Source organism: Trametes versicolor (genome assembly GCF_000271585.1).
Source record: "Trametes versicolor FP-101664 SS1 unplaced genomic scaffold TRAVEscaffold_2, whole genome shotgun sequence".
In the NCBI taxonomy this organism is placed as follows: domain Eukaryota; kingdom Fungi; phylum Basidiomycota; class Agaricomycetes; order Polyporales; family Polyporaceae; genus Trametes; species Trametes versicolor.
The window spans coordinates 3,677,734-3,688,356 of record NW_007360322.1 but is presented as its reverse complement, the minus strand read 5'-3'; the positions used below and the strand labels follow the sequence as shown (position 1 = coordinate 3,688,356).

At 62.4% G+C, this 10,623-nt stretch overlaps 2 protein-coding genes across 2 annotated transcripts; one reads left to right on the top strand and one right to left on the bottom strand.

Moving 5' to 3' along the window:
• Positions 1-3,801: 3,801 nt before the first annotated feature.
• TRAVEDRAFT_113654 (uncharacterized protein) lies at positions 3,802-4,204 on the top strand (the record flags this gene model as incomplete). The annotated part of the gene is made up of 2 exons (XM_008036458.1): positions 3,802-3,938; positions 4,081-4,204. 2 exons carry the CDS (start codon positions 3,802-3,804, stop codon positions 4,202-4,204), a joined length of 261 nt encoding a protein of 86 aa, XP_008034649.1.
• Positions 4,205-6,229: 2,025 nt separating this feature from the next.
• On the bottom strand, positions 6,230-9,310 carry TRAVEDRAFT_69521 (DUF803-domain-containing protein). Its single transcript, XM_008036457.1, has 14 exons — positions 9,160-9,310; positions 8,978-9,106; positions 8,900-8,924; positions 8,805-8,837; positions 8,725-8,753; positions 8,564-8,668; positions 8,477-8,504; positions 8,295-8,421; positions 8,121-8,241; positions 8,009-8,060; positions 7,908-7,955; positions 7,845-7,850; positions 7,768-7,791; positions 6,230-7,716 (listed from the first exon to the last, which is right to left on the bottom strand). The coding sequence occupies exons 1-14, from the start codon at positions 9,256-9,258 to the stop codon at positions 6,476-6,478; spliced, it is 2,067 nt and encodes a 688-aa protein (XP_008034648.1). The 5' UTR covers positions 9,259-9,310; the 3' UTR covers positions 6,230-6,475.
• Positions 9,311-10,623: the final 1,313 nt, after the last annotated feature.

The window sequence follows — 10,623 nt, the reverse complement described above, 5'->3', positions numbered from 1 at the left end:
TCGGGGGACGATGCATCGCATGCCGGCGAGGCGTCTGGGAAGGGGAATGCTGGTGGCCGATTCTGGGTGAGAAGGTACCTCAATATCGGAAGGTTTCGCGCACCACCAGCCCCAGCCCCTGCACCTGCGCCCCGGTGACAGATCCAGTGCCCGGAAAAAAATCGCGCACGGGCGCGCCCTGCGTTCCCGTGGATTTGGGCCCTGCCTGCGCGATCCGCCCCCCGCTCCCAGGCCCGAGCTGCGTTTTAGTGCGAGTGCGGGGGCGTGGGGGCGCTGCCCGTCCGTGTCCGCGGGAGAGAAGAGGCGTCCAATCTTTCCCGATATGCAGCAGTGCGCCCGGCGCGGGCGAGCCGTGCGTTCCCGTCGCGAGTGCGCGAAGGCAGGGGGGGTGACGGCACGTCTCGCCGAGGTCAGCGATATGAAAGAGCTGCCCGAGCCCTGCGAACGTTCTGATCTCCAGCGCGCGCGCGGGCCTGCGAAATTTTGCGCGAGCTCGCCGGGTGATGTCACAAGCGCAAGGCAGGGCGAGCAGGGCGTTTCCGGCGGGCTCTGGCAGCAGGGCCATTCAGTCGACCCTGCGGCTTCGCGCGGTGGGGTGCGTCGTCCCGGGGCCACGCGCACCGCGGGCGTCTCAGGGGCCTTTGCGAGGCTGCTGCTGCCGTTGCTCGAGCTGCAGTGGGAGCGCGGGCCCACGGCGGCGCGCGTCGCAACTCAAAGTGACCGCCTTCGAGACGCTAGGGGCACGTATATACGGCAATCCTCAGGCCATCTACGCCGAAAGGCGATTTTTGCCGGATGGAGCAGAGGCGAGAAGAGCCCATCTCACGAAATAAAGGCGAACTTTGTTGGCAGAGTGGGCGTCTGCCGGCGCACTGCTGCGTCGCAAGTTGGGGCCCTTGTCCCAGTTGCGGACAAAGGCCGTCGATCCCGATGGGTGCGCGATTGCTGCACTTGTTGGTTTCCCAAGCGGCCTATATTTGACCAGGCCGGCCCTGGGTGCTGGAGTGCGCTGCCATTCGTCACCACGCCTCCCGCAACGGACGCGGACGGGGGGCACCACGAGCGAGCGGGCACACGCCTCGAGCCGTGCGCACCCCAGTTCGCCCACCGTGTCGTCGCCACCGCGGAACGCGGGTGGTCGATGGAACAATCCCAGATGGCAGACGAGGGCGGCAGACGACCGCGTATGCACGCGGCCGCGGCGCGTGCAGGCGTCGACGACCGAGAGCACTTTGTGCGGCCGGTCGCGCTGGACGGTGCGCACTCCAGCGTGCGGGGCGCGCGTCGAGGCTCTCGAGCGACCTCGTGGGTGCGCGTTGGGCCGAGGCGCCCAGTTAGCGTGGTTTGTACCTGTGTGCTGTGCATGGGGCCGAGCGCGACATGCGGTTGTGGGCCTCTGGCCGCACTGTGGCTGGCGTTGTGCGGGTGCGTGCTCGGACGGTGTCCGATGGCAGGGAAGACGATCGCGCGCGCGAGCGGTGGGTAACTGCGCGCGTCCGGGGGACGCCGGACGTCGTCGGTGCACGGTGCATGGCAGGAGCAGGCAGGGCGCGGGGCACCACGCACATGGGCGTGCATCAGAACGCGATTCATTAAAGTCAGCACACTTCTTCGGACACGCATTAGAACACGAAGGATGTGGTCTCGTCCGCGCAAGCCGTGTGAGCGGGGGAGGGGAGGGACGCATTGAGCGGCGACTTGGGCGAAAATCCAGCGCGAGGCGCGGGGTCGCGTATTGGGCAGGGCACTCTCCAGAACAAGAATGCGCGGCATAGCTTCTGGACGTTGTGTGGGCCGTGATTGACGTCGAGTCTGGCGCGGATTCAATTGCCTCCCTCGCTCCGGCTGCCGGCCCCGGCCTGCCTGAACGGGACGCACCGTCAAATATTCGCAGCGTGTGCATTTCCCAGATTGTTGATGTCGTGCCCCATCTAGCCGACGCCTCCCCGGTGCTGGCGCCGTCAATAAGGCAATATCGATGTCCCGTCGCAGCCCCGCCTTCCTTTCTGCGCACAAGCGACATCTAGACGAAACAGAAGAGCGTCTGGGAACGGGACGTGCAGGCTGCGCATCTCCGCGGGCTGCCCTGATCCACCCGGATGATGACCGAGGTGCTGGCAGAGGACGTGGGCGTGTGGCGACAGTGCAGCGAGGCACGCGTAGTATATCTTTGTCTGTCGAAGCTTATCAAATGCGAAGCAAATGTGGAAAAGGACAGGACAAGGTTAGCTGATTGCACGCTAATGCACGCCCATCATCTGACAGCCTTTTTCGTGCAGGCCTAACCAAAATCATAATCTCCAAGGCTCCGACTCCGAGCCGTTGGCGCCCGTCTGCCAACCCTGAGCATCTTACGCTTCCCGAGTCCTCTTCACTTCATATAAAGAAGATGGGACCTACAAAGCCTCCGCGTTTGAACCCTCCCTCTCTCCTCGCCGCTCTCCTGCCCCCCTCCCTCGTGCACACCGCCCACCCCGCCCGCCGCGCCCGCCGCGATCCTGCTCACCTGCCTAATCCGCACGCCCCGCATGTCGGCCCAGCCACTCCCGCCCCTCCACCAGGGCGCGAACGAGGGCGAGTCCGACTCCGAGTACCTCAGCACACCCGTCGACCCCCCGGCCTCCGTCCAGCCCCAGGTCGCAGAGTATGGACCGCTGGGCGATTATTACTACCAGCCCTCCGTCCACAGCGCCGGCTACGGCGCGGTCGGATATCCGGTGCCTCAATATCGATATAGCGACCCCAATTCCATCGAGACATCTGCCCAGCCGCATCTGCTTTTCGGACAGCCGTACTACGAGGTTCGTCCCACTGCATTTATCATGCCAGCCTTCGGTGATCAAACCCCAATCCAGCCTGCCATCCCGGACGCCCACTGCGCGCGCCCGGATAGCACAATGACTGCCTACCACTGGATGGGGGCTGCCCAAGTAGTGCCCAGTCCCTCAAGCGACCGCTCGAGCTCCTCGGTGACCGACGGTCTCACGGACTCGCCGCGCGACGATTCCAGCCCTTCGCTTGCACCGGCCACTCGTGCGGGCGAAGGCCGTCTGCGGTGCAGCCCCGCCTCCCTGCAGTATCCGGAGTACGACGGAGAACCAGGGGTGTACGGGGACATCGTCCCCAACGTATCCTCGTACGCAATCGCGAGATCGAGACAACCCGATCTCGTCTGCAACACGGTGAGCAACTCCCTCCCCTTCTTCCCGGACTGGCCGACCGAGCTGCTTCTCTTCCAGAACTTGGGCTATTCGCTGGCTGGTAACCAGCGATCGCACTCTAGTCCCGATCATACTGTCCTCCCTGCGGCCGCCTCATTCCCTCCGACGTACTTCGACGAGGGCTACAGTGAATCACCATTAGATGATTCACTGCAATGCGACCCGTTCCTTAGCTCAGGTAGGCTTCAGGCTCTCCACACGTGCTGATGGCGCGCTGACTCTGTCTGTTTGCCTTTAAGGTTGCGCGGTCGAGCGTTCCTGCGGCTACGACGGGCAATCGCAAACCCGCCCCCCGCATCTCGATGCGCACCTCGGGGGCGGGCACATGCCAATCCGGCACAGTGTGCGCTTCTACAAGCCGCCCTCCTGCCCGTACTCGTACCCGCTCGTCGACGGCCCTCTCGACGGCCCTGGGTATTCCTCGGACTCGCTCTCCGCGCTCTATCCGCACTCGGTCATCCACGCACCACGGCCCCAGCTGCTGCACGGGCTCCACAGCCTCCACGGGGGGCCCCGCTCCGCGGAGGACGCGCCTGCGCTCGTGCCCGCCCACCAGGTCCTCTCGATCCCAAACGGGCCGATGCAGCCCATCCCACGGCCGTCCTCGTTGATCGAGGACAACCCGAAGAAGCCGCTCACGCTCGCCTGCTTCTTCTGCCGCAAACGCAAGATCGCGTGCCAGAGCCCGCCGGCGAGCTCGCCCGACCGCACCTGCAAGTGAGTACCTTACCTGCCTGGCTACTAGCCCCGAGGGCGTCCCGCGGCCGCGTTCGCGTTCTCGCGCGCGCACCTTCTCACAGCTCCACACCACGTTTATTTTGCCGAGGCTGATTGCGCTTCTTTTTTTGCGTCTGTGCAGCCAGTGCGCGAAGCGCAAGCTCAAGTGCGTGTACCCCGCGACGTCGCGGCGCGGCATCCGTCCGCGCGTGTACGACCTGCAGGACGACCTCCTCCCGCGCCCCTCCGCGCCGCTGTCGCTGTGACTCGCGGCTTGCGCCTGAGCCCGGACTGCCCGCTTACTGCTTATGACGCCCCGCTGGGTCCGAGCCTCGCCGGACTCTAGGCTCCCCTACCCCTGCTACGCCTGCCGCACGAACGAACATTAACGCTCTCACCGCCATGTCCATGTCCACACCCACGCTCGCTACCATCGCAGCGGCGGGCCGCCGCCCCCACCGCCTACGCTGCTGTCGCGCCCGTCGTGTATGCCACTACGCCCGCCTCCCCATCCTGCAATTACTACCGCCGTCGGATTTTACCTGTTGTTGTGCCTCTGCATTGCTTTGTGTGTGTTGACCACCGACCTAGATTATCTGACAACTATACTGTACTACGCTAAATCACCCCGCCCCCATCCACCCACTCACCCATCCACCCCATCCCCCATATCCACGCAGACAAACATAAAGACTCGGACCGCTCCATCTGAACCGTGATGTTTTTCTTTTCTCTCGGGACTCGGACGCTGCGCCGCCGTCGGCTTTCGCTCATTCATGTACTCTAGTGCACCCCGCCGCTAGCCACTCACTGCATGCATCTATGGACTGGACTTATGCCACCACCGCCCATCCTCTGTATGCACTGTTACCGAGTGTCCAGCACCAAAATTCTACACGCCCTCGACGCTGCCGGCAGCCTCTGTTGCGAGAACCCCCGAGTGCCGTGCGTCATTCACTGCCGCGTTAACGTTGCGGTTCGCACAAGTGCGCGCGCTCTCAGGCTACTCACCGCCCGCGCCGCCTCGAGGCCGTTCGGCAGTTCGCGAGCGTGCTCGACTCGGAGCGGTCACGTATACGATGCACACCCAATGCCCATCCTATCGCACTTCCGCATCGCGCCGTCCCAGGAACATCACATCGGGCGAAGGCGACTCGGAAGACTGCGACGGTCCTTCCTCGCGCAGGCTAGCAAGGGCTGTCCGCGCCGGATACGGATACAGATACGAATCCGTGCTAGCCAGTGCGGTACGTAAACGCGCACAGGGTCCACGCAAAGTGCGAGCGTCGAGCGACCAGTGTGATCACCAGCGAGCCACACGCAGCTCGCAGCTGCCCACGGGACGGCTGCTCGCTCGCAGCATACCCACGTCAGACGGGCACAGCGTCACCCGTACGAATGCAGCACGCGAATCGAAGCAGGAAGGCCGCAGAATGGGGCGCGAGCGTACCGGAGGTATGAGCGGCCTGCTATGGCTATAGCTACTACTGCACCCGCGCGCTGCGTTGGGCTGGCTACCGCGCTAGCCTGAGCTTGGTATACAGTAGCACGTAGCGCGGTGCGGGTGACGTCCTGTGCGTCCCGTCAATGTCCCGAGGGGATCTGCGCCCGTGCACCCGGGAGCCCCCGCGCGCGTGCGACGCGATCGGGCGCACCACCCTAGTCCAAGTCCTGGGGCAGCTGTCGACCGTCCTCGCGAGATGTCACTCCCGCGGGGAAGCCCAGGGGCTTACGGTACGCAGCCCCTCGCTCGCACTCTGATCTCGGGCGTCGCCGCGCCACGCCCCGCAGGTATCTACCGCTGCACTTGCCGTGCGCGGACGTGCGCGCCCACGCCCACGCCCAGTCCTGCGCCTGCGCCTTCGCCCGCGGGGACGCGCTCGCGCCGCGGGGGAAGGCCTATACGCATATGCAGCGCTCCCACCGCTTGCCGCCTCGCGGCGGACATCTCGGGGCGGACAGCGGGGTCGTCGGAACGTGCGGTGCACCCAGGTTCAACTTGCCCTCGCCTTGCGCCTCGGGCTCGCCTGCGTTTTGTGCGGGGATACGGTCCACGGACGGGCCTGCTGATGGACTGGTATGACGCCAGGGCTGGCGTGCGTGCAGGCAGGGGGGCACACGCCTGGTCGCCCGGGTGCCGACGCCGCAAGATGAGAGTGAGCTTGAGGAGCGAGCGAGAACGCCAAGAACGTACGCGCGGGGGAAGTTGACGTCGATGTCACCTATAGCAGGACGAGCGCAGGACGCCGGTGACAGAGGCAGGGATGCGCAGGCCGCGCGTGGACGAGAGAGAAAGAGGGAAAGGCCGCCCAGTCCGTGGATTGTCCGTGGCGGTCGCATCTGTCTAATACACATGGCAACACTGCGCACAAGGACCCCTCGCGCGGGCCCAGGCAGACCGTACAGGTAGGTAGTATAGAGGTGAACGAAGGAGAGAGAAAAGATCCGTGTCCGACCGCGCGTCCGCGCCCAGAGAGAAGAGCCTGTATGTATGTATGTATGTAGCTAGCTAGCGCACCGTATCTCACAAATAATCATCACAGCAGGTCCGCCTGCTCGCGGCGGGGGTGCCCCGAGGTCGAGCTAGGGACCAGCCTGATCCCGCCCCCCGGCATCCCCAGCCCGCCGTCGCCCCCTGCCTCGAGGTCCGCCGAGCTCGAGCTCGTGCTGTCGCCCGACGGTCGGTGCCACAGGCTCTCGCTCTCCTCCCGGTCCTCGTCGCGCTCCCCGCGCGGATAGTGCCGTGAGGGCGAGCTATGGCTGTTGCGTCCGAAGAGCCGCATGCGTGATGCTGGCGACATCTGCGCTGCCGCCGCCGGACTCCGCTCGCGCTCCCGTGCGCCGTAGGACGGCGACGACGACGTATTCGAGGGAAAGGATCCGAGCGTGCTCGTCGACGGCAGGCCATCGTACGGGTTCCGCACGGGTGGATGGTGGAAGACGTCGCTGCGGCCGCTGAGGACGGGCGGTGCGGTCATCGGCGTGGGCGCGATCGTCGACACCTCGTCGAGGGAGTCGAGGGCGGGCAGGTTGAGCGTGAGGATCTGGCCGTCGCCCGACTTGCCGTCGAGCTGCTCGCCATTAGTCCCGACGACCGCGTCCGATGACCATGTGCCGCTACTGACCGAGGCGTACTTCACGCTCCCGCCGCTGCTGTGCAGCGCGTTCCGCCGCTCGTGCGTCGCGGTGTCGTCGCCCATCCCGGGCATCGGGTACGAGTGCACGACGTCCTGGTCGCCGAACTTGATCGTCTGCTTGCGCTGGCTGAACGGCGAGCCGAGCACGGACGGCCGGCTCGCCATCGAGAACGCGTCCGCGCCGTACGGTTCTGGCGAGGCCGGCACCGGGTTGTCGAACAGCTGGTGCCGCTTGACGTTTCCGAGCGGGTCGCTGCGCTGACCGGGGACTGGTGGTAGTTGGGAGCTGAAGCGCGAGTTTATGGAGGCGCGGCTGGACATGCTCAGTCGTCTTGCGCTGCGGGCGCGGATGATGCTGCCCATCGTTCCGAAGCTGCCGCGCAGGGCGTCCATGCCGGGGTCTTCGACGGCGGTAAGGTTCTTCTCGTCGAATCCTTCCGTATTGCTCTTCGCGGCTTGTAATAGGAGAGTTGACCGCCGGTCGAGCGTCTTGATTTGTGTAGGGTCTATCTTCGATAATTGAAGGACAGTGATGCCGACGCAGATGACCAGGAACCCCATGACGAGGGTGATAATCTGCACTACCGGCGCTTTGAGGCCTTGGAAGAGCACGATTGTTGTTACCATCGAGAAGAATGTGACTATGGCATACATGTTAGTAGAGGAGATATACCACATGTATGCGTGCTCACAGATCACGTAGTATGTTGGTGTGACTGCGGTAAGGTTAACACCATGTTCGAGAATTTCATGAAATTGAGCGACGAACCCATAGCTAACGGAAACACATCATGATCAGCCGGAGTCTAGACAAGCGGAGAGGGGCACTCACCAGTGTTAAACAGCGCCAGCGCCACGTTGAGATAGTACACTTCGGTGACTGCGGAAGACAGGTTCAGTACTTCAGCGACAGGTACACACAGCCGCACTTACTTAATGTTACAGCAATGAATACCATTAGGAAGTAAATAAACCAGTGTTTGAACTGTGAACGGAGCGCAGAGTTTAGTCGCCGACGAGCTTTCGGTGTGCGTACGACAATTACCTGGTTATCGCCCTGGGCTGTGGTGACGATGGCGGAGCCAAGACCGGTGGTGACGCTCACGCTGAGCCCACCGATCATGCTGCACACCATGATATACCACAGCATGCTCTTCGTTCCGTATCTAGCCTCGCAATGTTAGTATACCGCTCTACGTACCTGCCACTTCGCACCTACCTTGGCGCAAACCAGAAGATGATCGCTAGAGCAGCGGTGACGAGGATGGAGGCATAGACTAAGAAACCAGGCGCCAAGAAGAGCTTCTCGAACTCTTCGATTTGGCCAATGGACTGTTCTTGCGGACCTATATTATAGGTGGTGAGCAGGAGAACGCCTCGACGGACGCTGTACAAGCGTACCATTGAGCGCTATAATGACGGAGCCAAGCTACACAGGAGTACGATCGGTCAGCGCCGCAGCATGCAGTTCAAGAGAAAGGCGCGTACGATACACAGTCCGCAACCGAGCCATCCGAAGAAGCTCAGCTGCTCTTTCAGGAATAGTGAGGACAGAATGGCACATATAACCACCGAGAGTGCGCCCATAGGTGTCTGTAGATCAATTGATGGGTGCACTGCATGCAGACATATTCGCGCGCAGCACGTACGACGACGATGGCCTCAACAAACGCGTAGGCTACGGCGCAGTCAGTATTGGCGAGCTAACTGATGAGAGATAATGACGCACCGGCAAAGTTGCATAGCTCGCCTAGGATCATCACTGGGCTCTGGTTAACACAGAGCTCCGCTAATATGACGCCACTAGTGCTCGCGGAGACTTACTTGACATGCCCAACCACCATAGCGGCTGCGCAAGTTTAAGTGCTGTGGTTTATCTCCAGAAGAGCATAGAGTACGCACCGACTTGAGGTATGCAACACCCTCGCCCGCCACCATGCCCTGCTGTGACCGCAGGAGGCCCTTCTTCTTGAACACGAAGCTGGAGCCGATGAGAAGTCCGCTGGATATTGCGAGGATAATGCCGACAATCTACAGGCACAGAGTAAGACAAGGCTCGAAGCGCAGCACGAGAGTTTCATTGCCTTGAGGTTTCCAGGAACGGAGAGTGAGCTGGAGGCCGAGGCGGAAGCGGAGGCCGCTGTTGAAGTGGTCGACGGCACGGCCGACGTGGTTGAGGACATTTCGTTAGGTGTTGGGTCGTGACAGCGTGTTCCAGGGCGAGATAGAAGGCGTAGGGCCCGGCGGGCGAGAGAATTGAAAACAGCGGGATGGAAGACTGGAGTGGGCGCGGCGTGGTGGCCTTCGCAGTCGAGAGGAGGTCTTTCGTCGACCGTTTACCCCACCGGCCTCTTACCGCATTACGACGGTGGCTTTCCCTATCGGGCAGTTCACTGCCGCCGTCGCGCTGCGCACCCCCGGCTCGGCCCCTGGCCGCCGGCTCCGGGGGCTCAACATGGGCGCACTTGGCCGATACCTGCCTGGAATGGGACCGCCATCAGCTGAGGCCGGGGGCCAAGCCGGGTATATGGTAAGTGGAGAGGCCGGCATGTTGTGGACTCCGTCCACGATCGACCTCTTCTCGAACGCGTTGCTATCTCTCTCCTGGCCAGTCGTTGCTACACCGACGTCGCTCTCGCACCTGTTATCCTCTCTACATATTGCTGCTACTCGAGAACACTCTGGGCTTGATCTCGACTTCGCCGCAGTGGGTGGTACGACTCCACATATACCCCAACTGGCGGTTTGCCTCTTGTCGGAGATGGCATCCCAGGCATGTCAACGTCAGTATGTCAAGATGTCCTCAGCTCGGTGATATCAACCATGTGCGCGCCTCCTCCCGCTGTCCCTGTATATCAGGGTGAAGACAATTCCAAGGATCGTAGCGTGACGACGCGCTATTGACAACAGAACGTTGTGGCCACGACCATAGGTTGGGAGTCCAGGGAGGCATCACGATCCGCTCCTCGCTTCAAGTCCTCCAGATCCTAGGGCCTTGCGATGACGACAATCATCCTCGTCCACACCTTCGGGCTCTCCATCCGGGGTGCGCTCGACCGATGTCGTTATCACGTCCAGTCAGATGTGTAGAGCGTCCCGCTCCCGTCCCACGCTTCTTTCATGCGACCCCATCGTTTGTTTCATTGCTGTTCGCGACACGGATGCGTCGACAACCACTATATATAGCGTTGCGTTGATCCCAGGATGGCAAGTATGTTCTGTCAAACCTACAACACCCATCCTATGCACCTCTCATGCATGAACTTGGCAAAGCATGTTAACGATCCGGCCAACAGATCTATCTATCACTAGTTTTATCACTGACGACCACCTGCGCATGGAGATTGGCCGTAAGTGGCGTGCGCAATGCCGGACGTCCGCGCGCGTCGGCGAAGTCGCCGTAACCCCGCACCCAAAGCTGTACGGCGAAGAAGGGCGAAGACCGCAAGTTTGTGAACGACACCACCATATATGTCCATCGAGGCGCGCCCTCGCAGAAGCAACTGCGTATAGCAGTTACCGCATCTCCTCCACTCATCCGCGCTCTC

Coding starts and splice junctions, on each gene's coding strand:
- TRAVEDRAFT_69521 (XM_008036457.1), bottom strand. CDS start 9,258: ATGTCCTCAACCACGTCGGCCGTGCCGTCGACCACTTCAACAGCGGCC. Junction 8,505..8,563: donor TCGGTTGCGGACTGTGTATC/GTACGCGCCTTT, acceptor ACTCCTGTGTAG/CTTGGCTCCGTCATTATAGC. Junction 8,422..8,476: donor CGTCATTATAGCGCTCAATG/GTACGCTTGTAC, acceptor CCTATAATATAG/GTCCGCAAGAACAGTCCATT.